Source organism: Thunnus albacares, chromosome 21, assembly GCF_914725855.1.
Source record: "Thunnus albacares chromosome 21, fThuAlb1.1, whole genome shotgun sequence".
Taxonomy (NCBI): Eukaryota; Metazoa; Chordata; class Actinopteri; order Scombriformes; family Scombridae; genus Thunnus; species Thunnus albacares.
This window is the reverse complement of record NC_058126.1, coordinates 13,515,891-13,542,331: the sequence shown is the minus strand read 5'-3', so window position 1 is coordinate 13,542,331 and position 26,441 is coordinate 13,515,891. Positions and strand designations below refer to the sequence as shown.

The window sequence follows — 26,441 nt, the reverse complement described above, 5'->3', positions numbered from 1 at the left end:
ACAGCAAAATGTGACGCTTTTGTTTAACTTTATCACCATTTTTGCTCTTCCTGCGCATACCCTGACATATGAAGACCATTGAAACACTTGCCCACTCAAGTCTGTGTGTTTGGGATTTATTGGCATTTTGTTCCGTCTACTGTAATGTTAATTAGCTGACCTGGATAAGGAGCAGTGATAAGAGAAGAATGGCAACAGCAGGGTTATGCCCTTTTAATGTTTTTCCTGTAATTCAAACCTACTTATGGTCCTCAGAGAGCCATACGCATGCCGGCTGCTATTTTGTTCCAACACTGAATCCTGAGGCCTCTAATATTCTTGAGGCGGGAACTAAGAGTATCAAGAGACACTTGTTTGTTTTCTTCACATCATTTCAACATCATTAACCCCATCCCTATTAGAATCTGCACAGATTGAAGTGACTACTTGAAAGGGCACATGAAATTTACTGCTTCTGTGATGGCACCTTGCATCAGCGTAAGATTGCATGTCCCCCTACCCTCCCTCTACCCTGCCTGTAGATTACAGATGTGTCTGTGGAGGTGGCCACAGTGGACCACACTCTGCAGAAGCTCCGCAGGAAGTACAGGAGGCGCAGACGGAAGCCCGGGGCCCTCAAGGAACTGTGGGCCCGTGTGTTGAATGTGCAGCACCTCGCTCTCATCATCGCGGCGGTGGTGTTTGTGGTGGTGGTGGTGGTGTGGTCGCTGCTGTGGGTCTTCATTTGTAAGTAAACATGATGCAACTTCATGTAAGAATCTTTAGACTTAAAAATCAGTAAATTTATATTTCAATCACCTGCCAGAACTTTTAGATTTTTTTTTCATGCTCAGTTTCTCTGACTTATTTTTAATGTAGAGCTTTATGATCAAATTTATGGTCTCATATCATCATATTGTTATTAGGCTGATGTATGCATGATGTTATATGTACTATTATCACTTGACAGTTCGCCGAGAAAGCAACAGCGGAGCGTATTTTGCTGGGATGTTCCGTGTCGCCAACGTGGAGTTCATCCCAGAGTACCGCCAGGCTGAGTCCCATGAGTTTGTGTCCATGGCGAACAAAATACAACATGTGGTATGCGTTGGTGTCACCCTGTTATTCATATAATGGTTAGTGTTGAACATCAGATCTAAAGGGAGTGTTTACTGTTGATTGCTGGTGCGTTGCAGGTGAGCAGTGTGTTCAAGATGTCCTCTGTGGCCAAGCTGTACAAGCAGGCTGTCATTTCAGACCTCAGGTAGTTATCATGTGGCAAAATCACAACAAATCTTACTGAAGTGCTGTATTAATGGAGGTTTTAATTCAAGCTGTTCCTTTGCTCAGTAACAACAATAAGGGCGGTGTGGTGGTGCATTTCTGGATGGTGTTTGTGGTCCCTCGTCTAAAGAGCCCAGCGGTGTGTGAGGAGTGCATAGGAGTCATTCTCAGAGACTCAGTCCTCACCACCCTAAAGAACAGGTCCTCTGTAGGCTACCTGCTGGGCCTCCCAGTCGATATAGATTCCATCCTCATCAATGGTGGGTCTGTGTGTCTGTCTGTGGATTCCATAGAAGTGTGTTTATCAGCGTGTACTCTTGCACAGATTGACTTTTATGTCCTCTTGCAGCTGTCCAGCGCTCAGATTATACATCAAATGCAGCAGGTAGGCGAAAACACCTCAGTAAGGTGTGGCAAGAGTTACATGTCTCATTGTGTTTGAGATAGTCTGAGTGTTGTTTCTCTCCTCCCAGGCTCACAGTGTGTAGATAAGATGTATGCCAACATTCCTGGGGCAAGGGTTTCTTTAAATGTCTTCTCATCATGGGGTGGTGTGAGTTGCCATGTAAAGCTCACCGTTGTCCCTGGTTCTCTCATCCGTCTGACCGTCACCTCCTTCCTCATTGAGCCCAGCGACTGTGTGAGCGATGCCCTAACTGTGTACGATGCTCTGCTGCCCATGAGAGGGCGCATTCTGCACAGGTGAGTCTGCAGCTGCCACTGGACCGCAGATTTCTCTCTTTATGTGATTACAGAGGGCTCTTCCTTCCAAGAAAATATAAAGTTTTCCCATATATTACAGCTGCAAGCAATGCAACAGGCTGCTTTCCATATGTCAATATGTGTGTTTGAGGTCTCTATAACATGAACCTTGCTTATACTGAAGTGTATCTCTGTGCTGCAGGCTGTGTGAGCCAGTGTCCAGCTCCTTCTCCCTGGTGTCTACCTCCAACGTCATGCTGCTGTCCTTCAGAATGACTAACGGCAACAAGAACTTTAGAGGACACTTTGAAGCCATCGCTGAGAAAAGTATGACACATTAACCTGGCTGTCTTAAATTCGATACATTCCCAACCTTTTGTACATTTGTCTGTAATGGTTTGCATGGCCCCTTGTCAAGGATTTGAAATCTACATGTAGTTATCAATTGAAATAAAAGATCCTAAAGAGGTAAAACTACCCATTATTTCACAACAGAGAGATTACTTAGAGATTCAGAAAAATACAACTATTTTTGTGTAGAAAAAAAGATGTTTTTCCTTCTTTCATATATCTTTTTAATCATCTCACCAAGTCTCAACTCCCAGTTCAGGACCCACTGTAAGCAGCAGTGCTGGTTATCATATGCAGTGCTAACTATTGGCTCTGGTTCTGTCTCTCCGGTCTATCTCTTTCTCCCAGAGTGCGTGTCTGACATTGAAACTGAGTTAGACCCTGACATCACCGGCCAGATCTTCAGCCCCTTCCACCCAAGTCTGCTGCCTCCTCAGTGCTCCTGCACCTGGAGGTTTCAGGTGCACACACACACACACACACACACACACATACATAACTTGTACTACTGTGGGTAAGTTTTTCTGAACTCACTGGTGACTTAAAATAGTTTTTTTTATTATTATGTGTCTTCTGTGTTTTTTTTATTGTAGACACCCAACTCTGCTTTAGGAGTTGCTCTGCAGTTCAAGAACTATGTACTGAAACCAAAGGACATGAAAGGTTGTGACCACGGCTGGTGGAAGGTCAATGAGATCGTGTATGTGGGTACAGCTATATGTGTATAGGCTTGAGGGGACTCCAATATAAAATTTACAGCGTGCTTTACCTATAAAAATATCTACAACCACTGACAATGCCTCGCTAAGATAGAAGAAATCATCTTATTAAATGGTGGCTATATGATTTAAGAATTTAGGAAAAGTTTCTTAAAACCTGCTTGCAAGATGCTCTGATGATGGTTACTTTCGCTTCACAGTTTCTGTGGCAGCTACGTGGGACACCGCACAGTGTTTCGGATCGCTGACACCAGCCCAGAGGTGGAGTTTCGCTGCAGCTCACGTAACTCTGATCACCCTTTTCAGGCATCTTACAGCAGCTACAATATCAGCCAACGTAAGCACTGCAGGGCCAGAGCATGGGTGTCATTATTACAGCCAGGGTGCAGTGTGGGAAATGACAGATTATAGGTGCCTATTTTAATGTGGACTTGAGGTTATCAGTTAAATATACTTTATAGAGATGAAGTGTGGGAAAAACTGCCTTAATATATAAATGGACATTTTTCAACTTAGTATAAAAGACAACAGTAAACAGATAGACTAGGTTGAGATGTAATTTTCATATAGTTTTAAACAGCATCACATTAGAAGCTACTTGCTTTGCCTTTCAGTCACTAAAGTAGATTTAAAGTAGATTAATCATATATTGTTATGCACCTCATTTTTTCCTTCCTCTTACTTTTTCCCGTATCATATGTCAGTCCTAACCGCTAACCCCACCCTTGTGTCCACCAGCCTGTCCAGAGAGCCACTTCCTGTGCTCCACAGGACTGTGTGTGGAGAAAAGTCGACGCTGCGACGGCCTGGACGACTGCCACGATGAGAGCGACGAGGTCTTCTGCTGTAAGTTGTGCTACGAGTTACTGCTTGGTTATTATTATCAGGAAAGCTTACATTTTTATTTTAATCGTTTAATTTGCATTGGAAAAATGTTGCACATCTTCACAGCGAGGCCCACAAAGAACTGTGGTGGCAACAGTCCTCTGCATCCTCTGTTTGTCTGCAACGGAGAGACAGATTGCACCAATGGAATAGATGAGATCAACTGCACTCAAGGTATGAATTTTAGTATTTTCTTTAAAACAAAAATGTGTCGATACCCTCTCATCTGAGAACCACTAATAAATGTGTTTTTTTTTGCCAGAAACTACCTGCTCAGCAATCAGCTATCAGTGCAGCAGTGGCTCCTGCATCCTGAAAAAGAACGCAAAGTGTGATGGTGTTCCTGACTGTCAGGACCACAGTGATGAGGAGGGCTGTGGTGAGCACTCGCATTACCGACCCTGTGAACACATCTTCAAGACACGGTGGCAAGAAAGCAATTATTTCCCAAAAAATATATCACCACAGATTTTTGAACAGTCCCAATTCCACCCTTCTCTTCATATAAATCTAGCAACCTCACATCTTTAAAGTGACTCCAGTGCCAACGTGTTTAGGTGCAACAGTGCAAAAACACTTCCTTTTTGTAAGGTACTATAATTCTAAAAAGATGATATTTATTCATTTTCAAGAATTAAGATTCATCTCAAAATTATACACAAAACATCTTTGACATTTTTAACAATTTTGAAACTTATGCTCAGTATTATCCCACATGTTAAGATCTGGTTTCAGACTGAAAAAAAGTTTAAATTATGGATTTAAGATGTTGTAGAAATGTTGTTACCTTTTGACTTCAACTTAATTATAATCACATTTATTGTCTGTCTCATTAACATCATGTCCCGGCTGAGTTATCTGCTATTAATGAAGCTACTGTTGCACTGCCACCACACTGCTAATTCTCTGCCTTTGTGTGGTTTCATGAGAAAGTTGTTGTTATTTTATAATCCACCGGGCCGTGTGCTCCAAACCTGCTGACCTGCAGCACTGAGGTGATCCTGCTGTAATAGCGTTCTCTGTTTTCTGTTATTTTATCACAACGGGGTCTCAAGGTGATGGGAACAGGCCTGTCTTTGATCACTCACTTATACCGGGCACACATGCATGCGCGCGTGCGTGTGTGCCTGTGTGTATGTGCACGTACTCACACACATGTGCCAAAGCTCTTACTTTTTAATAAGGCGGCAGCAAACTTGTCTGTCATGATGATGACTCAGCATCAGTGTACACACTGTATACTCACACTGATACAGTCACACTGTGGACATTTAAATTCTTTATAAACAGCACATAATAAAAATGTTTCTCTCACTACCAAACACTCCTTCGTTAGAGGCAATAATGTCTTGAATTTTAATGACAATATGATGATATGTAATATACTTTACATGTGTTTATATTTACAGGGGGCTAAAGAAGCAGGGGCATTTTTGCACATCCACACACACAAACTATGTTCCTTTACATACAGCTAATCCATCAAAAATAATCCCAGTACAGAATCCGTTCCTCTGTTCTCTGCAGCCTGTGGTCGTCCCTCCTCAGTGAAGAGAGTGGGTTCATCTACAGGACCCGAGCGCATTGTGGGTGGGGTCAACTCTGTGGACGGGGAGTGGCCTTGGCAGGTCAGCCTCCACTTTGCTGGTAACCTGTACTGTGGCGCCTCTGTCCTTACCGCTAATTGGCTCATCTCAGCTGCCCACTGCTTCAGCAAGGAAAGGTCAGTCACCCTGATGATTAACTGAGTGTTGCTTCATGCTGTATATTCTATGTGTGACAGCCACAGAGTTAATACACTGAACAGGCATACAGTAAATTATCAGGCAATGTTTCCCAACCTTTTTGGCTTATAACCACCTGAAACAAATCAGTGTGTACTTGCGACCAATCACCAAGGTTATCTCTCGTTGGGAGCAGTTTCACTAAAGGGACTGTTTCACTTGAGGGATTTGTAGAGGTCAGAAGATGTAGAAGTATGCAACTTTTCACAAGAAAAAGCAAAAATTAGAAAAACTGCACATATTCTGTATAACAGAAATCAGTTTTATTTGCTTTCTTATCTCTTTAATCATATTCCCCTCAGATTTATCTTTGGCAGTTCGAATTTAACAAATTAAGTACTTGATGATTTCATTACATGTAAAAAATAATAAATGTGATTGCCAGAAGATCATATCATTACATTGTTTCATCATTATTACTACATGAGGTATGTAGCAGTTCAAGTACAAATAAAAGTAGTGAGTAGTTTTATAAGGAAAAATAAGGAAAATACAATAATTACTGGTAAATAATTACTTTTTTAATAGTTAATTATGTAATAATCCGGAAATGTATTTCATTAACAGTTTTCATCACATTTCAACCCATTTATTGCAAATAGCATTGTATTGTGCCAAGTTATTACTTTATCTGGCAATTATTACGTTGCATGACATTATTAAGACTTATGACACTGATTTTATGAACAAATATATCATAAATCAACTCTACAAAAATCGACTCTACAGAATGTCCCTCTGTTTCTTTGACCTCTGACCCTGCAGGCTGTCTGACCCCCGCTACTGGAGCGCCCACCTCGGCATGCTGACACAAGGCAGTGCCAAATATGTGGCGGAGATCCAGCGGATTGTGGTGCACGAGTATTATAACGCGCACATGTTTGACTACGACATCGCCCTGCTGCAGCTGAAGAAGCCCTGGCCTCCCTCCCTCAGTCCGCTGATACAGCCTGTGTGTCTGCCAGCAACCTCCCACACTGTCACCGACACCCACCGCTGCTGGGTCACCGGGTGGGGATACCGTTCTGAGGAGGGTGAGCAATTCTTCAGATAAACTCAGTGTCTTTTACACTTTAAGATAATTATAATATCCTTCAGGGGAATTATCTTGCAGGGCAAGTTATATGCAGTGACCTAAATACATCACAATAATAATACAGTAAAAAAACTTACATATTCAGACAGGGTGATGAGGGTATGGCAGAGGATGCAACCAAACCAATAATACACAATTACACCCACTAACATCTCACTAAAAGTACAAAAAGGTCAAGACTAAGGTCATAAATGATAATAGAAGCAAAAATCAGTATATGAAATATATGCCTCATTTTGGGGAGACAGTGGGTGGATGGTATGTCATCATATTTCATCATTGTAATTTGTTTTTGTCCCACATCTCTTTCCAGCCAAGTGTTCTCTTAATCTCTTCCTATTACCAAATTATCACCCCTGTTTTTCCTGACCATCACCCTTGGCTCACTCTGCTGCTGCAGTTGCTGCACTTTTGTTTCCAGAACAAGTTTGAGATGCATCTGCCTTTGCACCTGGTCTCTAAATGTCTGACTGCGCCTCCTGAAATGTTTTAAATTCCATTTTGCCATTCAAAACCACAAATTAGACACTGCTCAACTGGTTTTCTGACACACGAGCATCTGATTTCTCCACCTGTGTTATATGCATCTCATAAACTCTCAGGAACCACCAAAGCGATTAAAAAAAAAAGACACAAAAATTTCACTTGCCTGTTGGTCATGATGCTTCTGTATGTGTTTGCTGTATGTCTATAACTCTCTTGTGAATCTGCTGCCCTTATTTAAAGTAGTATCACACCAGTGTTGAGCTTTTGCTCAAGTACTCCTCAAGTTGCACCTCATCTGTGAAGCATCTTTTGTGTGATAGTCTCCCTTAAAGAGTGGAGTTGCTCTTTGACTCTGATTATCGTTCATTTTGGAAACAGATCAGTACCATGCTTCTGATCTGTGTCTGCTTAGGCTGTATGCTTGATCTGGGATCAAAGAGAGCATCTTTATCAACTCCTGCACTCTTTATTAACTCATGTTTAATCTGCCATAACCCCCAAAATGTTTAAATGTCTTCCTCCATCAGTTGCAAGATGTATGTCCACATATTTCCCCCCTGCAGATAAGGTGCTGCCCTCAGTGCTGCAGAAAGCAGAGGTGTCCATACTGAGCCAGACTGAGTGTAAGAAGAGCTACGGACCTGTCTCACCGCGCATGCTGTGTGCTGGGGTCACCTCTGGAGAGCGGGACGCCTGTAGGGTGAGCTCCCACCTGACTGAATCTCACATAATGACCTGCATTTTGTGTTTAAAGTTGATGTATACTTTTGAACATTCAGCAGTAACTGTACTCTTTTTCTTTTATGTGTATGAATTGCATCTCAGGGGGACTCAGGGGGTCCTCTGTCCTGTCAGGCGCCAGGCGGGGGTCGCTGGTTCCTGATTGGTATTGTCAGCTGGGGGGCGGGCTGCGGCAGACCAAACCTACCTGGGGTCTACACCAGGGTCAACAAGTTCACCTCCTGGATCTACAGCCATATCAGCTGACATGACGAAACTCTTATTCATCCACTGCCAGCTGATGTTTACATATTCTGTTGCTCACACCAAATAATAAAAGCATTATCAGATATTGGTGTAATGTGTAAATCCTTTTTTATGTTAAGAACAGTATATGCCTTTCACTGATTTTACAAGGTGCTATTAATCTTTGACTCCAAGAGATAGCCTCAATAAAGTTAAAGATTGCAATCCTCTTCAGGCATCTCTGATTCCAATGCTCAGACTGCTTGTTACAGTTTGCCAGATTTGTAATTGCAGGTTCTGTCTTGCTTGGCGCCCCTGTGGAGCATCCAGGGGCACAGCAGCCAAGCTCCGTTTGTAATACCTCGCACACGTTTCCCTCAAACACTCTTTTGTCCCTCCGAGCTTAACTCCCGCATACACAGCGAGGAAGTTTGCCCACAATATCTGTCGCACGGATGGTTGTGCGGATTGTACGCTTTCATAGTGGTCTCATTGTCCCCCGCACTGCATTGTGGGGCTCCGTGTGACACCTGCAGCCCAGGTAAACTGGAGGCGGTGAATGCCCCGCCGCATCCGAGCCGCTCAGGTCGGATTTCTGTGCTTTTTTTTTTTTTTTTTTTTTCAAAGTAAGCGGCAGCGGGGGTTTCCTCTCTCCATCGTTTCTATGCCTGAGGTATTGTTGCATATCGACTCTCCGGAGCTAAACGGGACAGTGCTATGAGGACTCTCCCCAAAAGTAAAACTTGCGAAGTGTACTGCGTCTCCGGGCATGGACACCCAGGCTGCTCCGCTGCACAGGTAAGCCATCACTGCCGGTGTTTTTCATCACGCGTAAAAGTCTGTGCCAATCGGGACATCGCTTATCCAAGAAACTGTTTTCTCACTATATTCTTGCTTTACTCCGAAATCATTGTGTTTATTTAACTTTTGCAAACTTTTTTTTTTTATAATACCAGAAGCATGCATATTAATCAGCACTTATCAAATCCAGTCATCCATGGTTCATCCTTATTATAAAATCCGTCTCTAGGGTTAAGTGGGTCCCTTTCTCATGAATGTCAGGGTGAGACACTTGATTGAGTGCTGACACCGCAGTGCCAGGCCGTGGGAAAGCAGACCCCCCCTCCCCCCCATCACCACGCTTTGTCTGCTCCCCTGGGGAATCCTGCCAACCCCTTAAACGTTTTAGAAGATCCTTTCAGCTCAAAGATGTTCTCAGTAAATCAGCGTCTGCTCAGGCATAAAATCTATGTCTCATTGATTCTTGGCATATAGGCTGCCTTTTCTTTACTGCTCCTCTCCTGTGGTCATAATAACAATTAGAAGCAACTTGAGCACAGACATAAGAAGCTGTATGATATTTGAGTCATGTTCTTCTCTCTGGAAGGGAGAGGGGGAGTTGAAGGAGCCCACCCAGTGTCTGAGCTCCCCCACAAAGCCTGAGGATCCTGCAGAGCAGAGGGCGGAAGGGGGACGAGCTCCGGCCTGTGGCTCCTGGAGGAGATGGATGTTAGTTCTCCTGCCTTTCTTTCCCTTCACTGCAGCCATTGCACTGACCCTCCACTACTTAACATGTGAGTGCAGATCTACTTTGCTCTTCTAGACTTCTCTTAGTCTTCTCCTGTTCCTTGAAATGTGTTTATTTTTTACTTACACCTTCAGTCACACAGTGCACTTGTCTCAGATCTCCTCCTCCTCCTCCTCAGCTCTGCCCTCCTCAGTGTTCTTCCTCGGCGGCAGCGTGGAGTTCTCAAACCTGAACTTCTCTTCAGAGCTGACTGACTCCACCTCCCTGCAGTTCCGCCTGCAGGCTCAGGCTTTGAACCATTATGTAAGTGGGACGGTGGACTTGACCACTGCCTCGCTGACACTTGAGTGCCGCTTCACCTTCTCCGCTTCTGGCTGAAGCTGATTCTCGCTGCTCTAAGCAGGCCACTAGTCTTTTATGTTGCATTTTCAAAACACTGCGGCCCTTTTTCTCCTTTAAATTCTCCTTCCCTGTTGTCCGTCATTGCATTCTTATTCGTTTACTCTCTTTCCATATCGGCTTTGTCCTTCCTTTCTCTCTCTGTTTTTTTTCTGCACACCACTTTTCTCTCTTCTGTCTCTCTTTCTGTCTTTCTCTGGTGGTGTTAAATGTAAAGCTGAAACAGGAGCCGGGCACAGTGTGTGTGTGAGTTCCCGAGACCCCCAGGGACAGGGCCCTTTCTGGGGCTGAGGACAAACCCGGCATTTGTGAGCCCAGCAAGGCCCAGGCAGCAAGAGTGAGAGGAAGAGCAGGCCTTCAATAAAAACATTGTCTGTGTAGCTTTCACACAATCAGCCGCTCTGTGCGCCATAGAGGAGGAGAACCTCAGTTTGACTCTGGAGTTGAGAGGGAGAGACGGGGCAGTAGGGCAAGCTGGGATGACAGAAGGACTTGGGGCTGGACGGGGATATGAGAGGGGGGATTTAGATTTGGAAATTCCCAAAAAGCTGCAGTGACACACTGTAATGTCCCTGTAATCAGCTGTGAGGGTGAGTTAGCAGGCTTGTTAAGTGGTCATACTATCTGTGCCGCCATCTGTTTATTAAAGAACAGGTGAACCAGAGGCTGGGAGCCCATACCACCCAGGGTCCCACCTCTACAAGGCCGGCAGGTAAAGACACAATGGAGCTTTGTGCTGTTCAAAGTCAACATACACACATGCAGAGTCTGATACACACACACACACACACAGGAACAACACTTTTGTTGAACTTGAGCAGGTGTGTTCACATGTGTCGCTTGCACAGGAAAAGTGACCTCATTTGAAACGCTGTGATGTCACACCTACTGTACAATATCTGGTCAACCCTCTTTTTTTTGTGTTTTTCCTTCTTTTTATTTTTTAAAAACAGTTCTCTGAACTCTACGAGTCCTCCCCGTGGAGCTCTTACTACCTGCGCTCAGGAGTTACTGCCTTCAGGTATGCTGCAGTGACATTAACATTAACATCTCTTTATTTTATTCTATTATCAGTAGATTTTCTTTTATTATCGATAGAATAATGGATATCTTGTATTATCCCCACTAACATCTCTTTATTTTATCCTCAGTAGATTAACACTTGAAATTGTACCAATACTAACTAGATTATTTATATTACTTATACATAGATATTATTTTATTTCATTTATTTATTTCATTATGTATTTTATTCTATTAACTAATATTGTCATTCACATTATTTTTGTTAATTTCATTCCTTTACATTGTCTTTAATTGTGTCAAATGTCATGCTAATAAAACCTATTGAACTGAATTGAAAACAAAGCCCACTGATGAACTCTACAGTTTATACATATAAAGAAAATGCATGACAACTATATGCATGGGTGGATTATCAGACAATGGGCCACTGGGAATGGGCCCATAAAAGCCCCACTCCCCCCCCCCCCCCCCCCCCCCCCCGCCCCCAAAGTGAATGTTTAAGCTATTCCTTCAGTTTTTCAGTAGGACTTTTGGGGCTCTGTTACTGACATGAATGACTAAGCGACTATGCAACAAGAAATGCAAAGTTAATAACAGCGACTTCACCCACAGGCTCTGGCTTAGGGGCCCCTGGAGCCATTGGGCCCCCCTGGGCCTGGGACCGGTAGGCCCGTTCGGTAATCCACCCATGACTATATGCTCAGCTGTAAACACACTCCGATGAAAAGCCACATTGTAAACCCTTTGTGTGACAGTGAAGGAGCAGAAGGGCTCAATGTTTTCTACTGGAGTAAATTCTCCGCCCCGGACAATGTCGCCATGGCGATCCGGAGCTCCAGCCCGGATAGGCTTCAGCGAAGGCTTCCTGGCAGCAACAAGGTGCTGCGGGACAGCCGCAACGAGCAGCGCTACTACATGGAGCAAGATGACGACATGCTCCACCTGCTGGGTAGTGACTCTCACTGTTGCACACATACAAGTGCAGAAACACACATTCACGCTTAAGTATTCTGTGTGTGTGTGTGTGTGTGTGTGTGTGTGTGTGTGTGTGTGTGTGTGTGTGTGTGTGTAGGTTTGGACCCTGATGACTCAGAAGAAAAATCAGACAAGATTAAGAATCCAAACAGCATCCAGAGTGGGAAGTGGCAGCTCGGCTTCCAAGGTGAGGAGAGCACTTTTCTGACTCTGCACTACAACGTCTTGAGTTTCTCTTGGATTAAATATAAATGATGACTGAAGAAAGTCCCTGATCCTTTTACTTGATGTCTGGATTGGTGCTTTTGGAGGAACCTTGTAGTGAATTTAGACTGCATTTGTTACGTGCCCTCAATTAAATCAGAGGGCATTTTTAAGTTCTTTGCTTACAGTTTGTATGGTTAATATTAGAGCTGCAACGATTAGTCGATCGAGAGAATGTTTCAGTCATAGTTTAAGATAAAATGCTGGTTTCAGCTTCTAAAATGTGATGATTTAAGGTGTTTCTTCGTCATACATGTAAACTCAAAATATTTGGATTTTGTACTGTAGTTGCATAAAACAAGACATTTGAAGACATCACTTTTGACTCTTGGAAATTATAACAGGCATTTTCAAAAAACGATTAATAGAAAAAAATGATCTGCAAAATTTCCCTGTCACCCATCTGTATGTGCTTTCTGATGCGATTAACAGCCAGTATAACACCAGTAAATATTTCTCTCTCCTCCTCTGTCTAGCGATGTCCTTTGACCTCTATGCCAAATATGGAAACAACCGCACCCTGAGCCTTGTGAGTCCCAAAAAGCCTTACTACCAGTGGCGGCTACGCGTGCCGTCAGGCCATGTGGTTCGCCTGGTGATTCTCACCCTTCACGGCGCCACACCAGGAAGCTGCACCGCTCACAAACTCTCAGCCTACGACTTCCTGCTTCCTTTACAGAATAAGATCATTGCCAGGTAAAAACATTTTATGGTCCAAAGTAATTTTGCAGGGAATTTTTATGGCGTTATTGTTCATGTTATTGTTCATGTGCGTGTCAAAATAGTAGGAACTGTCTAAAACGTGCGCTAAATTTTCTATATTTTCATGTACTAATCCTGGATATTTGTACCTGTCTCAGGTGGTGTGGACTTCCCATTTCGGGCTCATCCCCTGTCATGAAGCTGACATCCTCTGGGAATGTCATGCTGGTCACCTTCTCTTTCAGCAGACAGAGGGATGGAGCAATCTTCAAAGCGTACTTCCAAGCTATTCCAAAAGCAGGTTTGAGTGCTCTCACAAAAACACCAAACCACCCACTGGCTGTCCAATTTCTACAAATCTTATGTCATATGCTCGTAGTCATGTCTTAGATACCCTGATTAGCGAATGTGAAACTGTGTATTTTAGGCACTTAACATTATCTGTGTCACCATCTCCCCCTACAGGATGTGGAGGATCAATTTCTTCCTGGAACGGCTCTCTTTCCTCACCCTACTACCCTTCTTACTACCCTCCAAACATAGACTGCACTTGGACACTACGGGTGAGTCATGTGTGTGTCTGTGAGAAACAGAGAAATAAGAAAGAGAGGGTGGAGGTCAAAAGATGAAAGAGTGAATCATCTTTTTTTGTCATCTGGCCTGTTCACATTCCAGCGTGTGAACCCTTGAGTCATCTTCTTTATCACTTAATCAGGCGCCGTTGCCTGGATACCTAATCTCCATGACAATCGTGACGATGGACATTCAAGAGTCGTCGTCATCGGACGGCTGCGAGAAAGACTGGCTGGACATCGGAGGGGTCAAGTGAGACATGAAGCTGAACTGTGAACAGACAGCTGGTGGTTTGAATTTAGTGAATGTTTAACAGTTGCAACCAAGGAGCCTGTGAGAAAAGCACTTTATCCACAGACTTTAAAATTTTAAGAAAATAATGAATTTCTTATGACATACATGTTTGTTGTGCCTTCATGTGTGAATTCAAGATAAAAATCCTTTTGTGCTCCTCTCTATGCAGACTGTGTAACCCGGTGTCAGACAGCAGCAAAAAGCGAGTCTACACCTCTCCTCTCTCCCTCCACTTCCACTCCGATGAATCCATCACTCACAAGGGTTTCTATTTGCTTTATCGAGCCTTCTCCCCTGAGGGCAGTAAGTCAAAATTTCATGCTTTTTCTCCACTGTACCGATTTTCAAAAAGCACTCAGCTCACACTGTAATCGGCCTTGACAGAGAGGCTCTTTTTGTTTCTTTAAAACAAATATTCAAAGTCAAAGTATAAAATTCATTTACTTCCTGGTTATCTCCAGCCTGTCCTCGTCAGTTTCGCTGTGGAGATGGACGCTGTATCCCTCTGAGGAAAGTGTGTGATGGGGTTAAAGACTGCTCAGATGGACGGGATGAGGCTAAATGCTGTAAGTCTGTTACCTGAAGACACTGTAAGGCACTGTGCATTTGATTTTGGCTAGCTTGACGTGGTTTTTATATGTTTATATGATCAATTTTGAGAGCTGATTAATCATTTAAGTGATTTATTAAGCTGAAAATTTAAGCATTGACTAGTTTCAGCTTCTAAAATGTGAGAATGTGCTGGTTTTCTTTTTATATATTTATAAATTAAATATATTTGAATTTTTGACTGCTGATTGACACAACAAGCAATTTTATCTCTGAAAATGTAGGAGTTTATAGCCTCAGTGATTAATAAAGAGTAATGGAAAAATAATACTGAACAGATAATTTGAAACTGAAATGAAACTCAACTATAGTTTCCTCCCTTTTGTGGTTTTTAGATTTTTCCACTTCTCTTAGTTGGCTGTAAAATGGATGAGACATAGACCTTGTGCTAGACTCAGATTTGTGTATGTTTGTGTGTTTGTGTGTGCATGTTTGCATGTATGTGTAAAACATGTAGCATCCTGCAGGCCGGGGGAGGTGCTGTGTGGGAATGGACAGTGTAAGCCTCAAAGCAGCCAGTGTATGAGCCAGAGCGCCTGTGCAGACAGCAGTGAAGAGGGCACCTGTAGTGAGTAGAGTGTCACCATGGTAACACCTGCGTGTACGTGTGTGTGTGTGTGTTTTAATAATTAAAGCTTACGTGTTTGTTTTTCAGGAGGTAAATGCTATCACGTCTGCCCCAACAAGGTGTGTTTGCCAAAGTCTTCAGTGTGTGATGGTGTCATTGACTGCAAAGACCGCAGTGATGAACTAAACTGTACCAGAGCGTGTGAGTGTTCAAGACATTACTGGCTTCACGAACTGAATATGTTGTATTTTTATCTTTATGTTGAAGTGTGTCTCACTCTGTCTAAGCATTCATTCTCTTTAGACCACAAAGGTTGCTCCTCATCCTCCTACAAATGTGCTAATGGAAAATGTGTGAGCAAGGTCAACCCAGAGTGTGACGGGGTCAAAGACTGCTTTGATGGCTCTGATGAACTGCGCTGTGGTAAGTAAACACATTCATCAAGCTCAACCTCACACCCCTGTACTCTCCTGAACAAAGAAGATTCTTATCTTGTAGTTTTTTTCTTTCTTTATCTCTTCCTCCCTCTCAGGGTGTGGCACCAGGCCCAGGAAGCGTACTAAGATAGTGGGCGGCTCTGATGCTGGAGCAGGATCATGGCCGTGGCAGGTCAGCCTCCAGATGGATCGCTACGGCCACGTCTGTGGTGCCACACTGGTCTCCAACCGCTGGCTCATCTCTGCGGCTCACTGCTTCCAGGACTCAGATGCCATTAAGTGAGAAAGATGCTTGAAAACCTTTTGATAATAGTCTGCCCATGTGTTTCTACTGTGTTCATGCATGTCGTGTCTGCAGATATTCTGACACTCGTGCATGGCGGGCCCACATGGGGATGCGTGTGATGACCACGGGGAACAATGGAGCAGCCACCAGACCGATCCGCCGGATCCTCCTCCACCCGCAGTATGACCAGTTCACCTCGGACTATGACATCGCCCTCCTTGAACTCAGTGCTCCCGTCTTTTTCAACGACTTGGTGCAGCCTGTGTGTGTCCCTGCCTCTTCACACACCTTCACCACTGGGACCAGCTGCTATGTGACAGGCTGGGGGGTCCTCATGGAGGACGGTAAGAGCTGGTCAAGAGTATCTAATGAAACTGAAGAGCTAGCAAAAAGTATGTTTTTAATTTAGCTTTATTGCAAAACAGGATCTTTCTGACATTTGGAAAGTAACGGGGATGCTGGTGAAATAAAGACATACATCAAACCAATACCCCAAAATGTTTCAGCTTTGTTTGTGTTTTAATTATAGGTGAGCTGGCCTCTCGCTTACAGGAGGCCTCAGTGAAAATAATCAACAGGAACACCTGCAACAAGCTGTATGATGACGCTGTCACTCCCAGAATGCTGTGCGCTGGAAACCTGCAGGGAGGGGTGGATGCCTGCCAGGTGTGTGTGTGTGTGTGTGTGTGTGTGTGAATTTAATGGAAAAATACTGGACTCTGTCAACATGTATTTCCCAGAGTTGCTGCGTGATGAATGGCTGTAATTCAGCTTTTACTCATAACCACAGACGATGCTGTAGACGCTGTGTAGATTCTTTAATAAACCTCAACAGATCATGTCTGCATTAATAAATTGAGTGACGCACTTAGTTGTCTCCCACTCATCATGCTTCTACCTAAATTTGAGTTACTCATATTCTCTGTTTCAATAAATTTCTGTAATTTCTGCAATTAAACTTGACTTTAGCTGCTCTGGATATATTTAGACATGACATCATATTGTCTGCATTTGGACAGTTATTCACAGGAATACAATTTAGGGTGTATTCTTTTAGCAAGTATGTGTCCTCTGTATCTATTTCTTCATTTAGGTGTAAGCACGTCCCTTCTCCTTCTTAATGTGTATCACTGTGCATGTCTGTGCCCTCAGGGCGACTCAGGAGGTCCGCTGGTGTGTCTGGAGCGCGGCAGACGGTGGTTCCTGGCGGGAATCGTGAGCTGGGGCGAAGGCTGCGCGAGGCAGAACCGTCCTGGAGTGTACACACAGGTGGTCAAGTTCACTGACTGGATTCATCAGCAGACTAAAGGACAGGTGTGACTGAACACCAGACAGACATGAACAAAAGTGCATACAGACCTAACAAGCAGGATGAAGGTTTCAGACCTGGAGTCCTTGTTCAGAGTAAAGGATGATAACATGGCAACATATTCAGTTTTTTGGGAGTGGACCCATTCGAACAGAACAGCAGGAGCATCATCCCATCTCCGTACCAACCAGCATCCCATCAGTCGCAAAACACTGACACTGGCTTTGTTCACATGTGCAGAAAATTTCGAACTTAAACTGATTATTAAATTTACTTTTTGGTCACTGCCCATAAATTGTGTAATTTGGTTGGAAACCTTAAACAGATTACAATAAATCCAATTATGATGCAAGATTTGTTTGGACATAAAAACACATAAAAACATTCACTTTTGGTTTTTACTGTCTCCACACATCTGGACTGATTTGGCAGTAGGCCTGTATAAGAAGTCAGCAAATACTGCATGTAGGCTAGGTGTTTCCCACTGTTTCCAGACTTTATGCTAAGCTAAGTTAGCCAGCTGCTGGCAGTAGCTTCATATTTTTACTGCACAGGCATGAGAGTATCTTCTCATCTAACTCTTGGCAAGAGAACAAATAAGCGTGTTTCCCCCAAAATATCTAATTATTGCTTTGTCAACATAGTAGAGAACAGTAGATGTTGACATCAAGCGACGCTTAAGATCAAAAGACGGTTGGACGGGTCGGTAACTTAACCACTTAAACCAGTAAATGCCAGGATTTAGAGCGGATTTGGGGTTTGTCACCAGCCAAGTTAGTCTGTGCATGTAAATGTGAACGATTACTTCCTATTCTCTCTGCATCTCCTCACCCTCTTTCACTCAACTGTTTTTTCTATAGCCCGACCAATACTGATTTTTTTGAAGCGGATGCTGATGTTGATATTTGAGAGTTTGAATATATATACATAAATACAATTTGACAAGGATCCCTAAAATTTGGTTATTAAAGAATTGAGTACAATATTTCCAAATTACATCAATCATATCTTTGGCATTTATGTACTGCAATTTCTTGTTACTTATCAGCCGACATGCATTTTCCTACCCCAGCTACATTGTTCACCACAGATATCAGGTGTTGCACTCAAGAAAAGATCAGTTAAATCAACATTTATTGAATGTGGAAACAGTTCTCTCCCCACAAGGATGTGTTTTAGCCCTCGTCTACATTCGTCCATGTACTGTACATGCGTGCTCGTGACTTCTTGATCCATGTGTTTAAGAGTTGTCATTGTACTGTATGTGTGTGTATTTGTATATCATGAGTTTATCTGAGTCGTAGCCCTATGTTAAATATATTCTTTAAATGTAGTGGAGTGAATAATCACTCAATGGGAGGTGGGTAATATATTTTGCATTTCAGATTTACTGTGATGGTTTAATTTATCTTAATGGTGCCTCCTTTGCTCTTTGTATTTGCTGCTCCATGAAGAGTTATCACAGCCCTCTCTAAAACTATGCAAAGGTTGATACCGGAACAGATATGATCATCAACAGACAATCTTTAGTAAGATCTTTTAGTCTCTATATTACTGTTGGAGGTGGTGGTGATGAGACATAAAAGACAGAGCTACTTCTGAGCTCAGAGGGATGACATTTATCTCTTGCATTCCCCTGCTCTCACTCAGCTCACATCACCATCCAGTGGCCAATCTGCACCATTGCCTCATTTATTTCCAGAGGGAATGATGCACCTTACACCCAAAGAATTAAAAAACACTCCCGTTTGCCTCACTGTTAAATAATATAAAATTATTTGCCTTTATATTAAAGACACAATTACCGATGCAGCAAATCCTAGCTTTGTTTTATACACAACAAAATTGTACTCATTGCTATATGTTTATTATCACATTTATATTATTTCTTATTATTATGTCTAACAGTGGCATTTGTCTTTTTCTTTTTTCTTTTTTTTCTTTTTTTAACCTTTTTCTTAACTTAAAGTTTTGGCTGTGAGGTTGCAAATGTTTTTGCGCTTTTGTCCTAAGGAGTATGACACATCTGTACAGAACAGTAATTTGCAGTCTGGGTATCAACCCGTTTATTTCATCTGATTATATAAAGCAGGATTTATTAAGCAAAGGTTTACATATGACCGCAGATATCGTCACATTATGGTGAGATCAGTATAATTCTAGTTGTGGAATTTGTGACATACTCTACCAATCAGCCCAGCTTGTTTATTTGTTCTATGGTGAAACATCAGCAAAATGACACGAGATACCCGACGTTGCGTACGTGAAAACACCACCCGACCGTGCACCGGCTAACCCTAACCCGATGCCTACGTGCTGCTAATCCCGTGTACCAACCCGGAGTACATAAAATTTATGCACAGAGCGGACATGTGCGCATCCTCTCAGATAGTCGGTGATGCAATTCCTGCTACTTCTGAAAATTTGATAGCCTAAGTTGATTGTTATTGGTTGGTTAAAGGCATTTTCATTCATAACATAATATATTATTAAAAGTTATTCAAGAAAAAGAACTCGATCATTTTTAATCAACGCCTCACTGGTCGATAGCTTGACCACTGGGGACAGCTTAAAGGGGACAGCTAAAAGGGGACTGCTGTTACGCGCCTTGGGTGTGTCAATGGACGTCACGGAAGCCCTCTATCCGGTGGCTGCACTGTGGGAACTGTATAAATCCGCGCCACTATCCAAAACGATGGGAAAAAGTTGCACTGGAGTTCAAGCGTGGTGTTCTGTTGCGTGATCTCCCGCAGCTATCCTCAGGAAACCAACCATCTGCGTTCACTGGCCATCAGCGCTGAGCGCCACAGCCAAGAGCGCTGCGCTTTGTGTGTGTGTGTGTAGTCTAACCCTGGAGGGGAGAAAACAACAGCAGGAATAAAACTTTGTGTCACACTTTATCTTTGAAACGCGCTCATTGCACCGGAGTCCGCAAACATCATGAAAACTATTCTCATCTGCCTGCTTTGTGGATTGTATGGTGTTCTTGCGAAAGGTGAGTAACAGGTTCACTTTTGTTGATGCCGTACCGCTGCGGGGTGCTCGGAGCACCTGCTGTAAAGAGTTGGGCTCCTGCTCGTATATTTAATATCTTATTTGGTTATTCAAAGTTCTTATTGAGTTATTTAGGCTACTACACAGCGCAACATTTGCGATGTGAACTAAAGAAGAGACGAGACTAGAAGTTGCAACCTAGAAAAATCCATTTTACGCACGAGTTTTATTGTGGATATTATTTCCCATAAACTAGATGGTTCTGCAGGGTCATAAGGCGTCCTAGTGCTTTTCTAAAAGAGAGTATTCTCCACCACTAAGGCAGGTCATTCACTCTTTTCTCTGCAAGAAAACAAAAGATACATAAATCTGCCTCTCGCCTTTGTGACACGCTGTGGTTCCGCTGCTCTTTTAACGGCCAATTAAGTCACCGGTGCGAACGTGTGTGTGTGAGACTGTTCAGCTTGTAAACCTCTATTAACACCGACTGCAGTGAGGGAGATAAGCGCTATCCTGCGGGACACTTGTTTGGATTATGCGGACCTCTGTGGCCCGGCTCCTTGTGCGCTTGGCCCCGGTTGAATGGACACACGCAGGGCGTTGTTTCCTGAGACTGATGAGTTTGTCAAATGGAAGTTCTGATATAAATGAACGAAAGGTCATGACCAGCTGAGGGAAAATACCCAGTGAGCAGGAACCGAGGTTAATTTGTGCTTATTGCTAAAACAGTCGGCAGGTTGTTTTTATGCGCTTCGCTGATCTCACTCTATTGAAGTTCAGATCTTCACATACCGTACATACAGTGTCTTAATACAGATGAGCTATAAAAATGCTATCATTATATCACTTGACACAGTCTATCTCTTAATAAACGTTTACTCAACTCTAATATTTCTAACATGCATTTTGTACCTATGTTTAATATTTCTAACGTGCATTTTGTACCTATGTTTAATATTTCTAACATGCATTTTGTACCTATGTTTTGGACTTTTTTGTATGAAACTCGAAGCATTTGGTATTTAATACTTGTTTTAAATATTTTAAATCAATAGTTTTTATGTTATGTTATGTTATTTATGTCTGTTTTTTAAGTAAACTACACAAATTATCACAAACCATCTTCTGTTTAGCGAAATCGGCAACTAAGACACAACTAGAAACTTGCTTATTAGTCAAGATTTTAGGGAATTTTGAATTTCTATGTACATTTTATATATGTCATCGTACATTCATATACATTTCACAAACATTCATTTTCCATGAGTATAATTAGAATGAAATTTTAGGTTAAATAACGATGATAGTAACAGAAAACCTTGGATTTTTTTTTTCAGAAAACACATTTAATTGAAAATCATCAAAAAATGACATAAAACATAAATGACATCATTCAGTGACATGTTATTGATAATTACCACTTTTTGTGGCTCATGTGTTGACTGATCACAACAGAATGCAGAAAGTTGAGAATCGTGGATTCTCTGGAAATGATTTTAGAGGCTTTGGGGACAAGATGGAGGGATATGAATCAGTGCAAAAAGACCTTGAGGTGCATGATTATCTTGTATTGAGTATCACTTTTGTATGTGAGTAATAAATCAGTTTCTTCCAACATTCCTAATTATTAGGAAAGTGAGACTTTTAGACACTTTGCAGCTTGTTGAAGAACTTCCAAAATGCCTCCGAGGAGATTTCTAACTTCCCCTCTTTCTTCTTTTACTCTTCCGTGTGTGTGTGTGTGTGTGTGTGTGTGTGTGTGTGTGTGTGTGTGCGCGTGCGCTTGTTTCTTGCCTACTCACACACTGTGAAATCCAAGGAAACTGTATAGGAAGTGCTAGCAGTGTGAGTAATGCTAGATCTGCTCAATGGGGCATCCACTGGGAACAATGATGCTGACAATGAGTGGTAATAATGGACTTTAGTGATAAACTCACTCGCTGCCGTACAAGTGATTTAACTTCTCACACGGCAGTAACGTAACTGTGTTGTGGAGAGTATTTGGAGCCGTGTGTTATACACTCTATAAGGAGCAGTCACATTGAAGGACGGACTTCCCTGAATGATGTTTCCGCTGTTGTTTGGAGGAAGGAAGGGCGGACAGACAGCAGTCTTTATCTCTCATTAATAAACCTCAGCGATGGAGTGGAGAAATGTCTTTATTTGATAAACAAGAGGGACACTGCTTACGCATTTCCACACGAGTTGTCAAGTGGCCTGAGCAAGGAGATGTGAGAAGGGTCACAGATACTTTGTCCTGGATGGGGGACGTGCTGTGGAACTGGGAACTGGGACCAGCAGGGACCAGCAGTCAGTTAAGAGTTTAGTCTGGTGTGACGGAGCTTACAGGAACTGTCCCAACTATTTATTGGTTGTAAAGTGTTTTGTCTTGCAGGATTTCCTTTAAAAATGGTCCCATTTCAGCAAGTGTACACCCTCCTCAAGACTCTTTACAGGCTGACCTTGACCTCTGACCTCACTGCAGAGCACCAATTAATAAAAGAGTTCATATGTGGATCAAGAAAAGCCATCAGACAACTAATCCCATCACTTGCAGTTAATCAGTGATGAGATGTTGCCTCTACACCTGTATTCTCATCCTTTGTCCTACCTCTGCAGATAAAGAGCCAAAGGGGAAGTACAGCGTGCCTATACTGGATGTGAAAACCCGGCAGCTGGTCCTGGATGCCAACCAGACACTACTGCTCAACTGCAGGTGAGTTTCAGGTAGATAGATCTGAGACAGAAAACCCTAATTTGGAACTGAGGTGGGATGAAGACGCACCATGGTTCACACCTTTAAATCACACTTTGGATGAAATTAAATCATTCATTGGGACACTGAGTTGTTGCAGAAACAAGTTGCAGACTTTTTTCTGTAGAGAATGTCATTGTTTTGAGGTTAAACTCAGTACAGTTGAAGGTCTCTGGGAGGAAGAATCTCATTTTAAGATGCTTCCACATCAGAGAAGACGTCTTCAAAAGGCCAATTTTTTTTAATGACAGAACAATGCAGTAAAGTTTCATCAAAACCAGACCAGCAGTGTCTGCAAATCTGAGTTTTCTTTCTCATTTTCCAAAAGGAGAAACCAAAACATAAAGAATGTGACTTTAAAAGATCTTTGTAATGTCAAAAAAAAAGTCGAAAAACCTCTTTATACCATCCTTTTGTCAGGCCAGACAGAGAAATTTAAATCTCTGGAAACATATTTTAATGAGGCTTTATTCCATCGTTCCCTCACCTGCACATATTAAAACAATCATTAGCTGAAAGGTGTTTTGACATTCAAGTGTATTCGAAGTGCAAACTTTCACAACTCTGCACCTGTTGACCAGGGGTCGCTGGGAGCTGACGTGGGCGTTCCCAGCAGGCTTGGACAGAGATCAGGTGCAAATGCAGGAATCTCGCTGTGGGAGGACAAACCAGCATTACTGCAGCCATGTGACAATCAGACGTGCACAGACCCTGCACACTGGCCAGTTCCGCTGCCGTTACCGACACCGAATCCGAAAACAGGCCTCTGTTTATGTATATATCACAGGTAAGACACTGGTCGAAGAGCATCACCCAGATCATTTCTTTATTCCGACTGTGTTTCTTTCTCTCTAGCTGTCCTGCACACTCTCTCACATTCATAGAGAAACCCCTCACTCCTTCAACCCCTGCATGCTTATTGTTTATATCCCCAGGTTAAACAGGATGTGGTGGGTGCTAAATACAGACCAATGCCAGAGAGCCAATTATATCTAAACACAGTTTGTCCCAACAACACATCCTTCTTGATGACTCTGGCACAGTTTCACCCCCCGCCTCTCCTGCCTCTCTTTTCTCAGCCCGTGTCTACCTCCCTGTCGTCTATATATAAATCCTTTTTTACTTTCGTTTACGTGCTACCTCGAGGCCAGGAATAGCCCAGCTGCTGAAAGGCTCAGGCCTGGGCAGAGTTTCCCAGGGCATCAGCCTTATCTGCTTTGCTCAGCCTTGCTTGAAGCATCCTGTGCTCGGGGAAGGAGGGGAAGGGCTTGAAGGGGGTGTGCTGGGAGGGGATGTCGCTGTGTCTCTACAAGGTAGCGGCGGGGAGGTGTGTGTGTGTGTGTGTGTGTGTGTGTGTGTGTGTGTGTGTAGGTGTAGCTGTGAAGGATAAGATGAAGGCCAGTGGCTCAGTAGTATCCAGGGGCAAAGGAGGCACGATGTCTGCCCGGGGCAGCTCCTCCCTGTCCTGGTTGAGGGGGGGGGGGTGTCGCTATCTAAGCACAGAGCTGGGCTGGAGGCCAGGGTCACAGGGCATGCTACTGTTTGGCCAACAGGACCCTCGGGGGCCATCAATCGTTCAGGTCGCCATGTCCATTAAGCATCAGACTTGGCCTGCAGCTCTGCTCAGACGATGCCTCCTCCCCGAGCCCTCTATATGAAATCAAAGCAAGAGAAGGAAACCCTCAGTCCGCTAGTCCTTGGGGTACTTTTGTTCGAATGTTCAGAGATTTGCTTTCCTTGAATAACACCCTACAGTAACAAACAATACACTGAGCAACACCCACACCTTTCAATGGCACAGAAATATTACAGTAGTCAAGCAGGGAGGAGAAAGCTCAGAGAGGCCGTTTGATTGCCTCTAAACAATCTGAGTGTTTATTGTTGACTTGAAGTCATTTGCTCAATGGGTATTCAATGAATGGGTGTGTGTATGTTTAGGAGTGTGTGTATGTTTGTTTTTGTTTGTTGTTGCGATTGATACTTGCAATTGTGTTTGTTTGTGTGTTTGTGGAGCAGCAGGTGATTGTTTTCTTGGTTTCCTATGTGCACATGAATTGAAAGGCTCAGTTTGCTCAAAATTACAAAAAAGGATTATTTTCTCTCTTAAAGAACGGGTTCACAATTTTTCTGTCATAAAGCAACAATCAGGTGCCCAAATTAACATTGACATATGTTTTTCTTGCTGTAATCATTCCTCCTGTTCATACTGGCCATTAAGAGATTATAATGCACTTTCAGTGTAAGTGATGGGGGATAAAATCCACAGTCCTTCTTCTATGCAAAAATGTATTTAAGTTTATTTGAAGCTAATATGAAGCTTCAGTCATCCAAATTAGTCAAATCAAGTCAATATATTTTAAAGTCTTTTTAGTGCCAAAGTCCCTCTTTTGTTCTTCCACCATCACCACCATTGTCAGTTGAGACAAAGAAGGTTGGGGTTTTTTGTTTTTTTTTTACTAAAAAGACTTTAAAAACACCTTTAAATACATTTTTTGTCCCCCATCGCTTACATTTTAAGCATATTTGGAGGGGATCTTCTAATGGTCAGTATGAAGAGGAGAGAATGATTACAGCGAGCAAAACCTGTTTCAATGTTTCAATGCTCATTCGGGCACCTGACTTTTGCTACTTGAATAATTCTGAACCTATCCTTTAACTCTTGTATCTTGCCATGCAAATAGTTTTGGGGCTTATTTGACCATAGATTTGGAGATTACCCCACTACATGAAGTCAAGTCAATTAATTAATTTATTTTGTCCAAAATCATGCATCACAAATTACCCTTAAAGGGCTTTACAATCTGTCCTCAGACTGGTCCCGATATCTCCCAAAAAAACCTTTAACACACAAAACAAAAAGAAGAAACCTGAAGAAGAGCAACAGAGGAGGATGCAGTAGATGTCTTATGTACTGCACAAAGTAGCCAAAATCCACTATGGAGAAACTGCATGACAATATTAGGGGTCCATATTAAAACATATTGAATATAAATCTGGGAAGATGTCAAGTAACTTCCAGGTGCTGCCAAATTGGTAGGACCTGGAAAGAAGACAGATTAAAAACAAGAGGCAAATTGAATTTCATTTGCTGTGCTCACAGCATTAAAAAGTTGAACTATTTAACAGATGCTCCTCTTTGCAAAAATTGTCCCTGTGAAAAGCTTCATCAGAACTACTTTCTACCAAAGAATCAGTTTAAATGTCAATTTTCAATGCTTTGAACATCACAAACATAATTCCACTAACCTCCAGTGTACTGGGGTGGAGGCAGAAATCTCAGAAATATTAGTCGATCGACAGATTTTGATAATCGGTTAATAATTTCAGTCATTTTTCAAGCTTCTTAAATGTGAGGATTTGCTGATAGTCTCTTTTTATACGACTCTAAAATGAATATCTAGTTTTTAAGCTGTTGTTTGGACAAAACAGAGTGATCTGCAGTTCTACTAGTAGCCTTAGAGACAAATATC

General features: G+C 42.7%; 3 protein-coding genes across 5 annotated transcripts in view; all 3 read left to right on the top strand.

Moving 5' to 3' along the window:
- Positions 1 to 949: 949 nt before the first annotated feature.
- Positions 950 to 8,354, top strand: tmprss7 (transmembrane serine protease 7). Its single transcript, XM_044339704.1, has 16 exons — positions 950 to 1,080; positions 1,176 to 1,243; positions 1,330 to 1,523; positions 1,613 to 1,648; positions 1,737 to 1,965; positions 2,168 to 2,292; positions 2,665 to 2,777; positions 2,910 to 3,016; positions 3,236 to 3,372; positions 3,774 to 3,881; positions 3,987 to 4,094; positions 4,183 to 4,299; positions 5,448 to 5,643; positions 6,470 to 6,738; positions 7,850 to 7,986; positions 8,112 to 8,354. Exons 1-16 carry the CDS (start codon positions 988 to 990, stop codon positions 8,271 to 8,273), a joined length of 2,199 nt encoding a protein of 732 aa, XP_044195639.1. The 5' UTR covers positions 950 to 987; the 3' UTR covers positions 8,274 to 8,354.
- A 232-nt stretch (positions 8,355 to 8,586) lies between these two features.
- On the top strand, positions 8,587 to 20,217 carry LOC122972487 (suppressor of tumorigenicity 14 protein homolog). Of its 2 annotated transcripts, XM_044339637.1 has the most exons (19): positions 8,587 to 9,050; positions 9,640 to 9,826; positions 9,959 to 10,083; positions 11,133 to 11,200; positions 11,961 to 12,154; positions 12,278 to 12,367; positions 12,921 to 13,140; positions 13,305 to 13,447; positions 13,612 to 13,709; positions 13,862 to 13,971; positions 14,183 to 14,316; positions 14,475 to 14,579; positions 15,080 to 15,190; positions 15,278 to 15,391; positions 15,494 to 15,613; positions 15,723 to 15,906; positions 15,986 to 16,257; positions 16,443 to 16,579; positions 17,066 to 20,071. In XM_044339637.1, the coding sequence occupies exons 1-19, from the start codon at positions 8,970 to 8,972 to the stop codon at positions 17,231 to 17,233; spliced, it is 2,661 nt and encodes an 886-aa protein (XP_044195572.1). In that variant the 5' UTR covers positions 8,587 to 8,969; the 3' UTR covers positions 17,234 to 20,071. The 2 variants fall into 2 exon arrangements, with proteins under 2 accessions (XP_044195572.1, XP_044195573.1); XM_044339638.1 differs by lacking the exons at positions 8,587 to 9,050; positions 9,640 to 9,826 and having other exon boundaries at positions 9,998 to 10,891; positions 17,066 to 20,217.
- Positions 20,135 to 26,441, top strand: part of flt1 (fms related receptor tyrosine kinase 1) — a 34,774-nt gene continuing 28,467 nt past the window's right edge. For both annotated transcript variants that reach the window (XM_044339614.1, XM_044339615.1), the window contains exons 1-3: positions 20,135 to 20,217; positions 22,836 to 22,932; positions 23,553 to 23,758. In XM_044339614.1, the coding sequence (XP_044195549.1) occupies positions 20,163 to 20,217; positions 22,836 to 22,932; positions 23,553 to 23,758 (358 nt within the window). In that variant the 5' untranslated portion in view covers positions 20,135 to 20,162. The remainder of the gene's footprint in view (positions 20,218 to 22,835; positions 22,933 to 23,552; positions 23,759 to 26,441) is intronic.

What these genes read in the sequence shown, in the direction of transcription:
- tmprss7 (XM_044339704.1), top strand. Translation starts at nt 988, where the DNA reads ATGTTCCGTGTCGCCAACGTGGAGTTCATCCCAGAGTACCGCCAGGCT. An exon ending in TTATACATCAAATGCAGCAG is followed by an intron (nt 1,649 to 1,736) that starts GTAGGCGAAAAC and finishes CTCTCCTCCCAG; the next exon opens with GCTCACAGTGTGTAGATAAG. An exon ending in GAGAGCGGGACGCCTGTAGG is followed by an intron (nt 7,987 to 8,111) that starts GTGAGCTCCCAC and finishes ATTGCATCTCAG; the next exon opens with GGGGACTCAGGGGGTCCTCT.
- LOC122972487 (XM_044339637.1), top strand. Translation starts at nt 8,970, where the DNA reads ATGAGGACTCTCCCCAAAAGTAAAACTTGCGAAGTGTACTGCGTCTCC. An exon ending in CGACATGCTCCACCTGCTGG is followed by an intron (nt 12,155 to 12,277) that starts GTAGTGACTCTC and finishes GTGTGTGTGTAG; the next exon opens with GTTTGGACCCTGATGACTCA. An exon ending in CCAAGCTATTCCAAAAGCAG is followed by an intron (nt 13,448 to 13,611) that starts GTTTGAGTGCTC and finishes CTCCCCCTACAG; the next exon opens with GATGTGGAGGATCAATTTCT.